Source organism: Anomaloglossus baeobatrachus, unplaced genomic scaffold, assembly GCF_048569485.1.
Source record: "Anomaloglossus baeobatrachus isolate aAnoBae1 unplaced genomic scaffold, aAnoBae1.hap1 Scaffold_28, whole genome shotgun sequence".
Lineage (NCBI taxonomy): Eukaryota > Metazoa > Chordata > Amphibia > Anura > Aromobatidae > Anomaloglossus > Anomaloglossus baeobatrachus.
The window spans coordinates 812,452-826,924 of NW_027442278.1; the positions used below are offsets into that span (position 1 = coordinate 812,452).

At 41.9% G+C, this 14,473-nt stretch overlaps 1 protein-coding gene across 1 annotated transcript in view; it reads left to right on the forward strand.

Annotated features, from left to right (window-relative positions):
- Positions 1-354: 354 nt before the first annotated feature.
- Positions 355-14,473, forward strand: part of LOC142265967 (uncharacterized) — a 204,250-nt gene continuing 190,131 nt past the window's right edge. Inside the window, exon 1 of the mRNA XM_075332294.1 lies at positions 355-1,416. Coding sequence (XP_075188409.1) covers positions 355-1,416 — 1,062 coding nt within the window. The remainder of the gene's footprint in view (positions 1,417-14,473) is intronic.

Consider the following 14,473-nt stretch of genomic DNA (forward strand, 5'->3'; position numbering starts at 1 on the left):
TCCTATATTCAGGATACTGGAGAATTTCTCAAACGGATTGATGGTCTATATATTGGCAGTGATTCATTGTTGGTGTGCTGTGATGTAGAGTCGCTGTATACCAGCATTCGACATGCCGACGGAATCGAGGCAGTGAAATTTTTCCTTAATACAACACAACTGTCCCCAAAATTTGTTGAGCTGTTGTTGCGACTGTTGGAGTTCTCTCTTACACATAATTTTTTTGTTTTTAAGGGGTCTTTTTACCTGCAGCTCCAGGGTACAGCGATGGGCGCTTCTTTTGCGCCCGCGTACGCTAATTTGTTCCTGGGGCTGTGGGAGAGAGACCTCCCCCTGCCTGATTGTCCTTCGTCGATGGGCCGCGTCCTATTGTGGACGCGGTACATCGACGATATTTTCTTAATCTGGCAGGGGACTTCTGATTTTCTTTTGTTGTTTATCCAAGAGATGAACTCCAACGGTCGCAACATTTATCTGACTCACCAATACTCTTCGGATTCCGTGGCGTTTCTTGATGTGTTGGTATATAGGGACTCCGATGACTTTCTACAGACCGATTTATATCGGAAAACCACAGCCACCAACACATTACTTCATGCATCTTCTTTTCATCCGCCATATATGATCAAGTCCGTACCTGTCGGACAATTTCTGCGTATTCGCAGGTTGTGTTCTAATGACAGTGATTTTGAGAGACAGTCTGTTGAGTTAACCAAGCGTTTTGCTGAGAGGGGATACAGCAAACGTACTATCAAACATGCATACCATCGTGCAAAATATTCAGTTCGAAACGATTTGCTGTATTCCATGAAACCCAGCAAAAATGTGACATCAGTTAGATTTATTACTGATTACTGTTCCGAACATAATGCTATTCGACAAGCCTTGATGAGGTCTTGGCCTATCCTACAAGCTGATTCTATTCTAGCTAAAATTTTACCCCATCAACCGCAAATTACAGTGCGCAGAGCCAAGAACCTCAAGGATTTCCTCGTCCGTAGCCTCCATGACCCTAATCCCTCACAACAACTGCTCTTTAAAAATCTACCAATTAAGGGCGGGAGCTTTCCTTGCGACAAATGTGTTGCTTGTCCCAATGTATCACGCACTGACACATTCAGTGATTCTTCAGCTATAAAGACCTTTAAAATTCTGAAGAGAATTACTTGTCAGTCTAAATGTGTGATATATTATGGTACTTGTCCCTGCCCAAAAATCTATATTGGTCTCACGACACGCCAATTGAAGGTTCGCGTGCGCGAACACATTTTGGGAATTGAGGCCGCTCGGGATGTTAGCGATGTAAACACCCTTAAAACAATTCCCAAGCATTTCAAACTATTCCACGGATCTGATTCTGGGAAATTCATGATTCGTGGTATTGATATGCTGGATATAGACATACGAGGTGGTCGGGTTAGTCAGAGATTGGGTCAATTGGAGACACGGTGGATCTGGCGTCTGCGTACCGTTCAGCCCCATGGTCTCAATGAGCATATGAGTTTTGTTCCTTTTTTATAATAGTCTAGTTTCTCCCCCTTTTTTAAATTGTTTTTAACTTGTTTTTTATTATCCTTTAGGCCACCTTTTTTCTATTTGGTTTCCTGCGTATTTAATGCTGATATGAATATGGATATTGGGAATGTTCCGTTGGACTACATACGAATGAAGATGCTCAACGAGTTTCTCTATGCCTCCTTAATAAATAAATTTTGTGTATTATTTATATATACTGGATTTATGACATATTTGTAGGATGTTGTGTGTAATTGTATTCCTTTTGCAGATATGATAAATGCCTGTGAGAGGTCATTGGTTATCTCTCTTGTTTTCTCTATGAGATCATGGTGCTATGGGCTGTTGCATATACCCGTATGAATTTTTATAGATCTCTTGATGTGGTGTTGCGGGTTGCTGCGCTTGATCGCACTATCTGTATGAACAGATAAGGGCCCCCCCTCTTGGGGTGCTCTGACCATTGATCTATCTTCGGGTACATTGGTGCGATTCTGCGCAGCAATTTGCTACAGTATGCGATGATCTCATTTTGAGATGCTAAAGTATTGAGTTTATTATACCTTCATTTCCGTAATTTGTTAGAGCATCTATATTGTAATATGTGATGACCATATATATTATTTGGTTGCCTTATATCCTTTAGTCTCGGTATTTGGCTGCAGAGAAATCATATATTTGTATCCTTTTCTCTCTCCGTATTGTTGCAGTGCACGCATGCGCGGCCTGTCTGGGACTCTCGCGCTCTCAGCCGCGTCTCCATGGCTACTTGGACGCCGGGTTCCCCGGCGTTCGTGTATCCATGACGCGCCTGTGAGGCGGGACTTCCGGTTGACCGGCCCCGCGTGCGTCATCCTGCTGCCCAATCGAAGAGAGGGGTGACCTATAACTACCTCACTTCCTCCGTGTTTGTTCACGCCCCCTGACGAAGGTTTACACCGAAATGCGCATTGGGCGCATTCCACTGCAGTTATCGTCATCTCTTAATATCATGTAAGTCTTGAATGTTGTTCATTATATGTGCCTATCCTCTGCATAATCAGTTCTGGGCGGTGCTCGTGCCTGCTGCTTTACACGAGTAAATGGTGGATATTATGTTGCTACAAGTTCATGGATTGCCATGTGTTCTTTGTTTGGAAAAACCTACGTGATACTTTCACTATATGCAAGGTCTGAATCCACCTGTGTGCATGTGAGGAGTACTGTAGGTATAGAATCTGTATTATATAGATATTGAGCACTGTTCTTTATAATCATTAGTATCCCAGTACTATATGACAAATTTGACTCTGTTGCTGAGTATGGAGTTTTTTTGTTTAGTAATATATGAGCAGTGCCCTTATCTTATATACTTATCCTCTGCACACTGTATTAGTGGGTGAATGATATTCTACATGGTTATACCATTACTTCATGGACTGCTCCATGTTTTGTACCTGGAACCACGCATGTGATCTTTTTGTGGTCTTTATGCATATACAATGATAATTGGGATTAATATTAGACACTGACGCCGCATTGACATGGTGGTCTATGGTCTCACCTTTTAGGGCACGTGTTCCATGTTTTGAGCCTGGAGTAGTTCATGCGTTGTATATATGCTGAATATTTGATCATTGTTATCATTATTTTTCAGTACCATTGCATCCTTGACTGCGCCATCAGTCTAATGGACTGCTCCATGCTTCTGTATTCGAACTTTAAGTGACCCGTTTTGTATATGGTCATGTATATGTGTGAAGATCTATAATTATACCTAATTATGGATATTGATGCCCCCTGTTGATACAGCAATCTATGGATAGGTGGCCTTATATTTCATCTTTTGAGTATGTGGTCCATGTTTGAACCTGGAGGAGTTCATGTGTTTTCCACTGTATTTATATTCCTTGTGTATGCATGCATGGATGAGTGCGTCCAGTAAATTTAACAAGGGATATTTGATAAACAATTTATATATATTTTTTGCAGATTGTAACTCTGAAAGGTACATATGTGTGTTCACAACCGTGACTTCATATTAAGTTTTGCACAATTGGTGTATTATAACTGCAGTGATGTATGCCGGGTTTGACTCCCCTCACCTGTCCAAACTTTTATTACTAATAAAAATAAATAGACCTAATTGATCGCCTCTTGTTCTTTGTTTTTTGTTCTACCTGTAACCTGTATATAACCGCTTCTATGTTGCAAAATTTTCTCTGTTTTGACCGTAGTTATGCTACAAATCTGGTGTCTGACCAACACCATACCATGCACGCCTGATTTTGGTTTGCAATATATTCCTCCTGTTGGTAGCTGTTCAGACTCAGTTACCTCACCCCTTTCCACAGGCAATGCTAATTAAGCACCATTCTTGGATCTGGTCCGCCTTTATCAATGGTTGCTGTTTGGCACTGGGAGGATCAGTTGTGATATAGTCCTGGTATGTGTAGAGCTTGCTCCACATGCTGGGACCTGGGCTGGTCTCTATCCACAAGTGCCTTTTTTGCAACATGGAAGCGGCTATATACAGGTTGCAGGTATGTGTGCTCCATTATGGTTCTGCTTTTAACTTTATCTAGGAGGCCGCATGGCACATGAAATACAGAATGTAGAGTAGGACCCCCCTATTGAGATTTGCCGTGACGTTGGCAGGGGTGGCTCAAAAAATTGATCAATTATTTGCTAAAAATCTCATTTTTTTATTATAGTACAGTTGGAATAAATTTGTGAATTTTCACTTTTTATATGATGCATGCCAATTTCAGATCGTGCTGGTTCCCCTTTTTTTTCTCTTTTTTTTCTCTGTTTTGACCGTAGTTATGCTACAAATCTGGTGTCTGACCAACACCATACCATAAATAAAAACCTATAAAACGTGAGTGATCAAGCCAAATAAAAGTATATAATCTTTATTGAAAATCATTAAAACCAACATATAGAACAAACAATGATGAGGACACATTCAATTAACCTCAGGTAAACAGGAATATACAAGCAATAAATAGCAAATATGCATACTGGCCGTGTGTCAGAAAGGCATAAAATAGTGCACAAAAAAAAAAAAAAAAAAAATGTCAAGTTTCTTGGGGAACCGAGAGTCTTTGGGTAGATACGAAATGTCCCAAAGAACACCTATGAAATAGGACTACATTGAATACAAGCTGAACAGAGCTTAGTCCTTCACTAAAGACTAGATGTATGAGATCCGCATTCCCATTACCGCAACACGTGGCATATATCAAGGGAAACCGAGAAAGCATATGTCTATATTGACAGGATTATAATCCTATAAGATGTAAGCGTGATGGTTATAAAAAAACAAGTGGTATAACCACAAAGTGTTTCCCAAATGCCTACAGTCCCAAGGGGGAGGGGCAGGATCTCAACCACACATATGGAGATGAAGACAGAAACCGACACAAAAGCAAGTGCCAAAATGACACTTTAGCAACAGGGCTAGACTAAGGAAGTACTATTCCCAGTGTTATAATACATAAAGAGGATTATAACAGACAAAGAAGGCGGCATGGCCTGCAATACCAACAGTGTTTGCACCTTACAAAGGCACAAAACCAGCCATAAAGACCCACCTTAACACTGGGTTATCAGCCCACAATGACACACACCAAAAAGGATGTTAACCTGAGGGTAGAATACCCCGACACGTGTTTCGCAGAAAAGCTTCTTCCAAGGGGTGCTGATGCCAGTCAATACCCAGGTATATATACCCCCATCCATCAGCGAGATGTGTAGCAGCGGCGCTCAATCACAGCTCCACCATTGTGCACATGGGGTCTGGCGTCTGACATCATCATGCTCCGCCCATGTCAGACTCGTCATCACATGGGAGGAGCATGGCGAGGCAGGAAGACACGTCGCCCCATAGCACAAAGGGTGGGCGGAGAAATGAGCGCTCCACACCCGCTGGGATATACTGCCATAGAAACAAGGCAAAACAACAATGTGTCAGTGGCACACAACTCAGAGACCACTCATACAAACAAGAAACACACTAGGGTGCACGCAAGGTTCAAGCCCGAAGAATATAAGAAAAATTAAAATACCAATTGTTTTAGAAAAGATTATTGATTTTATAATATTAAAAAAATATAAAAAGTGTGTGAATATCTCAGTATACATATATATCTTAATACAAACATGCATGCAAAAGCATGCACATACATGTCCCCACAAGGATTCTTCACATAAAAATACCATGTGGAAATTACATATATTATAAGATGTAAGTCTAACAGTGCATAATACAAAAAATTGCTGTTATTACACAATAGCAGTAAAAAGGTGCATGGTGCATATAAAACTGATGCAAAAGCGCATAATAAAAGTGTAAAGTGCAAAAATGACCAAACATGTATTAAAATGCATATGAAAAGCCCATGTGTAGTGGCGCACAACGAAAGTCAGCAAAACCAATGCTCAGAATATGTTGTGCAAAGGAAGGTGTTCGAAACCAATGTGGAGACAATGTAAAAAAAAAAAAAAAAAATAGAAAAAGATATAAATATACATACACAGAAGGGATAGAAAGACATAAAAGAACATGATATCTTTATTTATAAAAAAAAAACAAACACATAAATATAAATATAAAATACACATGCAAGAATGCATATGTATACCAATACGTGCACATGTGCATGCATACACACATAAAAATGAGAGGGAGAAAAAGATGTGCCAAAGATATTACATAAAAATTCAATACAAATAGTGCAAAAATACATAATGTGGTTTGTAGAAATCCACTTGTGAGGATGTCAACAGGGATGAAACTAAAAACAAAAACAAAGACAAGGGGAATTAAAAACAATTTTATTCAAAAAACATACAGATTAAAATATACCGAAGGGCATAGACTAAAAGCGAATGTTAAAATTATAAGGAAAATTATAGGAATGTAGGAATTTTTTTGTTTTTAGTTTCATCCCTGTTGACATCCTCACAAGTGGATTTCTACAAACCACATTATGTATTTTTGCACTATTTGTATTGAATTTTTATGTAATATCTTTGGCACATCTTTTTCTCCCTCTCATTTTTATGTGTGTATGCATGCACATGTGCACGTATTGGTATACATATGCATTCTTGCATGTGTATTTTATATTTATATTTATGTGTTTGTTTTTTTTTTTATAAATAAAGATATCATGTTCTTTTATGTCTTTCTATCCCTTCTGTGTATGTATATTTATATCTTTTTCTATTTTTTTTTTTTTTTTTTACATTGTCTCCACATTGGTTTCGAACACCTTCCTTTGCACAACATATACTGAGCATTGGTTTTGCTGACTTTCGTTGTGCGCCACTACACATGGGCTTTTCATATGCATTTTAATACATGTTTGGTCATTTTTGCACTTTACACTTTTATTATGCGCTTTTGCATCAGTTTTATATGCACCATGCACCTTTTTACTGCTATTGTGTAATAACAGCAATTTTTTGTATTATGCACTGTTAGACTTACATCTTATAATATATGTAATTTCCACATGGTATTTTTATGTGAAGAATCCTTGTGGGGACATGTATGTGCATGCTTTTGCATGCATGTTTGTATTAAGATATATATGTATACTGAGATATTCACACACTTTTTATATTTTTTTAATATTATAAAATCAATAATCTTTTCTAAAACAATTGGTATTTTAATTTTTCTTATATTCTTCGGGCTTGAACCTTGCGTGCACCCTAGTGTGTTTCTTGTTTGTATGAGTGGTCTCTGAGTTGTGTGCCACTGACACATTGTTGTTTTGCCTTGTTTCTATGGCAGTATATCCCAGCGGGTGTGGAGCGCTCATTTCTCCGCCCACCCTTTGTGCTATGGGGCGACGTGTCTTCCTGCCTCGCCATGCTCCTCCCATGTGATGACGAGTCTGACATGGGCGGAGCATGATGATGTCAGACGCCAGACCCCATGTGCACAATGGTGGAGCTGTGATTGAGCGCCGCTGCTACACATCTCGCTGATGGATGGGGGTATATATACCTGGGTATTGACTGGCATCAGCACCCCTTGGAAGAAGCTTTTCTGCGAAACACGTGTCGGGGTATTCTACCCTCAGGTTAACATCCTTTTTGGTGTGTGTCATTGTGGGCTGATAACCCAGTGTTAAGGTGGGTCTTTATGGCTGGTTTTGTGCCTTTGTAAGGTGCAAACACTGTTGGTATTGCAGGCCATGCCGCCTTCTTTGTCTGTTATAATCCTCTTTATGTATTATAACACTGGGAATAGTACTTCCTTAGTCTAGCCCTGTTGCTAAAGTGTCATTTTGGCACTTGCTTTTGTGTCGGTTTCTGTCTTCATCTCCATATGTGTGGTTGAGATCCTGCCCCTCCCCCTTGGGACTGTAGGCATTTGGGAAACACTTTGTGGTTATACCACTTGTTTTTTTATAACCATCACGCTTACATCTTATAGGATTATAATCCTGTCAATATCATAGACATATGCTTTCTCGGTTTCCCTTGATATATGCCACGTGTTGCGGTAATGGGAATGCGGATCTCATACATCTAGTCTTTAGTGAAGGACTAAGCTCTGTTCAGCTTGTATTCAATGTAGTCCTATTTCATAGGTGTTCTTTGGGACATTTCGTATCTACCCAAAGACTCTCGGTTCCCCAAGAAACTTGACATTTTTTTTTTTTTTTTTTTTTTTGTGCACTATTTTATGCCTTTCTGACACACGGCCAGTATGCATATTTGCTATTTATTGCTTGTATATTCCTGTTTACCTGAGGTTAATTGAATGTGTCCTCATCATTGTTTGTTCTATATGTTGGTTTTAATGATTTTCAATAAAGATTATATACTTTTATTTGGCTTGATCACTCACGTTTTATAGGTTTTTATTATTGAATGAGTGTAGCTATCTTTACCCTTTGGTCATTTAATTGGTTCTCAACACCATACCATGCACGCCTGATTTTGGTTTGCAATATATTCCTCCTGTTTGTAGCTGTTCAGACTCAGTTACCTCACCCCTTTCCACAGGCAATGCTAATTAAGCACCATTCTTGGATCTGGTCCGCCTTTATCAATGGTTGCTGTTTGGCACTGGGAGGATCAGTTGTGATATAGTCCTGGTATGTGTAGAGCTTGCTCCACATGCTGGGACCTGGGCTGGTCTCTATCCACAAGTGCCTTTTTTGCAACATGGAAGCGGCTATATACAGGTTGCAGGTATGTGTGCTCCATTATGGTTCTGCTTTTAACTTTATCTAGGAGGCCGCATGGCACATGAAATACAGAATGTAGAGTAGGACCCCCCTATTGAGATTTGCCGTGACGTTGGCAGGGGTGGCTCAAAAAATTGATCAATTATTTGCTAAAAATCTCATTTTTTTTATTATAGTACAGTTGGAATAAATTTGTGAATTTTCACTTTTTATATGATGCATGCCAATTTCAGATCGTGCTGGTTCCCCTTTTTTTTCTCTGTTTTGACCGTAGTTATGCTACAAATCTGGTGTCTGACCAACACCATACCATGCACGCCTGATTTTGGTTTGCAATATATTCCTCCTGTTGGTAGCTGTTCAGACTCAGTTACCTCACCCCTTTCCACAGGCAATGCTAATTAAGCACCATTCTTGGATCTGGTCCGCCTTTATCAATGGTTGCTGTTTGGCACTGGGAGGATCAGTTGTGATATAGTCCTGGTATGTGTAGAGCTTGCTCCACATGCTGGGACCTGGGCTGGTCTCTATCCACAAGTGCCTTTTTTGCAACATGGAAGCGGCTATATACAGGTTGCAGGTATGTGTGCTCCATTATGGTTCTGCTTTTAACTTTATCTAGGAGGCCGCATGGCACATGAAATACAGAATGTAGAGTAGGACCCCCCTATTGAGATTTGCCGTGACGTTGGCAGGGGTGGCTCAAAAAATTGATCAATTATTTGCTAAAAATCTCATTTTTTTATTATAGTACAGTTGGAATAAATTTGTGAATTTTCACTTTTTATATGATGCATGCCAATTTCAGATTGTGCTGGTTCCCCTTTTTTTTTCTTTGAGAGGATAGCAATGGATTTAGTCAGTCCAATAGTTAAATCTGCCAGGGGTCATCAATACATTTTGGTGGTACTGGATTACGCCACCCGTTATCCGGAGGCTGTACCCTTACGGAATGCCAATGCAAAAGCAATTTCAAAGGAGCTTTTAACATGTTTTCTCGCACAGGCATTCCAAAAGAGATACTTATGGATCAGGGGACCCCCTTTATGTCTCCTATACTCAAAGAACTATGTAAATTACTAAAAATCTCCCACCTGCGTACCTCAGTGTATCACCCTCAAACTGACGGTCTGGTCGAGCGCTTTAATAAAACCCTAAAGAGGATGTTGAAAAGGGTGGTGGATAAGGACGTAAGGGATTGGGATGCTCTCCTGCTATATCTCTTGTTCGCCATACGAGAGGTACCCCAATCCTCCACAGGCTTTTCACCTTTTGAATTGGTCTATGGGCGGTGTCCCAGAGGACTGTTGGATATTGCCAAGGAGACTTGAGAGCAAGAGGTGACTCCTTACCGCAGTGTAGTTGAACATATAACAATCATGCAGGACAGAATTGCGGCAGTTATGCCAATAGTCAAAGAATGTTTGGAGCGCGCCCAACGCGCCCAAAGCAGGGTGTACAACCGGGCGGCTAAAACACGAGTTTTTCAACCTGGGGAGAGGGTGTTAGTGTTGGTACCTACTGTAGAAAATAATTTCTTGCAAAATGGCAGGGGGCATACGAGGTGCTGTAAAAAATAAGTGAAGTGAATTATAAGGTACACCAACCAGACAAGAGAAAACCCCAACAAATCTACCACATAAACTTGCTTAAGTTCCTGGTGGGACAGAGAGAGTCTGGTAGCAGAGACTACCCTTGATAGTGGGCCTCGAGTGGCATCAACATCTGAGGTAAGTGACCCCCAGATAGTACCACCAGAGGTGGCTATTGCAGACACGCTATCCAAGACCCAAATACAAGAAACCAAGGCGTTCATACAGATAAAACGCAGATATTTTTACAGAACTACCCGGCCGTACTCACCTAATTAAACATGAGATTGTCACCGACCCTCAGACACGAGTACGGTTAAAACCATATCGAATTCCATTGCCCAGGAAGTAAAGAAAATGCTGGCGCTCGGGGTTATTGCGGAGTCCCGGAGTGAGTGGGCTAGTCCTATCGTACTGGTGCCCAAGCCCGATGGGTCTATCTGGTTTTGTAATGATTTTCGCAAGTTAAATGAGGTATCGAAATTCGATGCCTACCCCATGCCAAGAGTTGATGAACTTATAGAGAGACTAGGTTCAGCCAGATACATATCCACTATTGACTTAACAAAAGGTTATTGGCAGATTCCCCTCACTAACTCGGCCAAAGAGAAAACTGCCTTTGTTACGCCACAGGGACTGTTCCAGTACCGGGATATGCCATTTGGGTTGCATGGAGCCCCAGCCACCTTCCAACGACTAATGGATATCATCCTAAAGCCCCCTGTCCAGTATGCATCCGCATATTTGGACGATATCATTATCTTTAGTGATAACTGGGAAACTCATTTGCCAAAAGGTACAAGCTGTCTTGGACTCTCTAAGGGCTGCCAGGTTGACTGCCAATCCCAAGAAGTGTACATTGGGGTTGGAAGAAGCTCGCTATCTGGGATACATCATTGGTAGGGGAGTTATAAAACCTAAGGCTAAAAAAGTGGACGCCATTCAGAATTGGCCACAACCGGTCACCAAAAGACAGGTCAGAGCCTTTTTGAGCATCATTGGCTATTACCAGCAGTTCATCAAAAATTTTGCTACTATCGCAGCCACACTCACAGATCTTACCAAGGGGTCAACCTCTGTCTCAATAAAGTGGAACGCAGAAGCAGAGAACGTCTTTCAAGGGTTGAAAAAGGCTTTATGTGACCAACCAGTGTTGGTTACCCCAAACTTTAAACGGGAGTTTATTGTTCAAACACATGCCTCTGGTGGGCCAACTAAGCAGAAAACTTAAGGAGGCAGAAAAAAAATACAGTGTGGTTGAGCGACAAGCCTTAGCTGTGAAGTGGGCCCTGGAAACCCTGCGCTATTATTTACTAGGACGCCGATTTAGCCTAGTGACTAGAGTTGAGCGCGGTTCGCGGTTCGAGGTTCTCCAGTTCGCGGCTCGAGTGATTTTGGGGGCTGTTCTAGATCGAACTAGAACTCGAGCTTTTTGCTAAAGCTCGATAGTTCTAGATACGTTCGAGAACGGTTTTAGCAGCAAAAAGACAAGCTAATTACTAGCTGGCTTTCCGCTGTAATAGTGTAAGTCACTTTGTGACTCACACTATTATGAAATTTCAGCGTATAGTGTGCGGGAACAGCGCATTCAGATCACTGCTGTTTGGATAATGGTTTTTTTTTCCTTGTCTTCCTTCCCTAAGCGCGCGCGTGTAGTGGGGCGGGCCAGAATGTCAGCCAATCCCAGACACACACAGCTAAGTGGACTTTTAGCCAGAGAAGCAACGGCATGTGTGATAGGATGTCCATGTCACATGTCCATGCATTATAAAAACGGACATTTTCCTCCAGCACGCCATTATCTGCCTTCTGCGTCTTGGTGTCAGTCACCGCTGGCGTAGCTCCTGTCTTCGATACTGCTGTGTACGCTCTATACACAGCGCTATACAGAATAGGGATAGAAATTTCTATTAGTCCTTTTAAGGGCTAATACCGGCAGGGTCAGAGCCATAGGTGACAGTCAGGTTACGTGAAAACAGATTTTAACAGCTACACAAGATGACAGCGTCTGTGTAGCTAAGGTCAGGGATTTCCTCGCTGCATTTCCCCATTAGGAGGGATAGAAAGGGAGGCTTCCTTTCCTCTACCCAGACCCACAACCCTGCCACTGTACCCTCCTGCCCTTTGCACACTCAAGCTCATTGTTACTAAGCCATTATACTAGCAAACACTGAGTAAACTTAGTGGCATCCTAAAAGTGGCTGTTGCACTTCCATTAGTGTCCCACTGGTGCAAAGATATTTGAAGCACCTCTGCATTGCACACTCAAGCTCATTGTTACAAAGCCATTATACTAGCAAACACTGAGTAAACTTAGTGGCATCCTAAAAGTGGCTGTTGGACTTCATTAGTGTCCCACTGGTGCAAATCTATGTGCAGCACCTCTGCATTGCACACTCAAACTCATTGTTACTAAGCCATTATACTAGCAAACACTGAGTAAACTTAGTGGCATCCTAAAAGTGGCTGTTGGACTTCCATGAGTGTCCCACTAGTGCAAAGATATTTGCAGCACCTCTGCATTGCACACTCAAGCTCCTTGTTACAAAGCCATTATAATACCAAACACTGAGGAAACTTAGTGGCATCCTAAAAGTGGCTGTTGGACTTCCATTAGTGTCCCACTGGTGCAAACCTATGTGCACCACCTCTGCATTGCACACTCAAACTCATTGTTACTAAGTCATTATACTAGCAAACTATGTTGCCAGTTTAAGGGCCGTAGTTGCATTGTCAGGGATAGTTATTGTTGTTTATTCTGCTGTTAATAAAGCTAGACCACAGCTGCAATCTACACCACCTCTCAATTTTTACTACCACATTTTAAGTGCACAATCTTGTCACAATCAAAATAAGTGGCAAAATGACAGATTCTGGTGGAAAGGGGAAGAGGCGTGTTGGAAAAGGAAAAAAAGGGTTTGTCCATAAGGAAGGTGGCAAAGCTCCATTAACATCTGCTGAAGATAGACCATCTTCCAGCAAAAGTAAGATGTCCCAGCTCTGAAGTCTCCATCCGCCCTGCACAGTATGGTGGAACTGAGATGGCTGAGTCTGCAGAGCTGTTCAGTCACACTATAGCCTGGGAATCAGAGATCTGCTCCCAAACTACAGTGAGTACAGACCAGGAAATGATCTGCAGTGATGCGCAGAACCTTTGTGACTCAGATTCAGGCCGTGATGACCAAGTTTTTGAGCATAATGTTGACCCTTATTCACAAACTGAAACACCTGTGGTAATAGACAATGAGGAACATACTGATGACGATGAGACGCAGATACCAGATTGGGATGACAACTTAAATATTCGGTCAGGGCAAGAAGAGGCTCGGTCTGAGGGTGAGGGGAGTGCAAACACAACAATTGATGAGGAAGTTCTAGATCCCACCTACTGTCAACCCACAGTTAGGCCCTCGAGGAGGTCAACAGAGACGGTGGAGGAGGATGCAACTGACAACGAAGTTACCTTGCGCCTTCCTGGACAGAGTCGGAGTACTGGTAGCACGTCTACAACTGCATCCTCAGCCACCACTGTGCCTCTGAGCACTAGTCAGGGTGGCTCAGCAGGTCGCATGCCCTCTAAGCCTTGCCTAGCCTGGTCCTTTTTTGACATAGCAAAAGATCGCCCAAATTATGTGATCTGTAAAATTTGTCGTGATTCTGTTAGTAGAGGGCAAAACCTCAGCAGTTTGACAACTTCTTCCATGAATCGTCACATGAATAAATATCATATGTCCCAGTGGGAAGCTCACCGTGCTGCAATGCGGCCTAGCAGAGCGAACCATCCACCGCCTGCCCCTTCCAGTGCATCCGCGCGCTCTTCATCTTCTAGGACTGTGGGGACAGCTGTCACATCTGGTTTTCCACGCACAACTTCCACCACTGTAACCGCAACAGGCAGTTTGCTTGGTAGGTCGTCAGTGGGTTTGGAAGGGGAATCAAGTGCGTTTGTACAGCTCTCTCAGACATCGATAGCACCAACGTTGGATGAAGGCAACATCATGTCTACGCCTGCACTTTCCTCACAAACCTGCATTTTTCCAGGGATACCCTACTCAACACCGTCTACACACAGCAGCCAGATCTCTGTCCCTCAGATGTGGACAAATAAAAGGCCATTTCCTGCGACCCATGACAAAGCTAAAAGGTTGACTTTATCCCTCTGTAAGCTCTTGG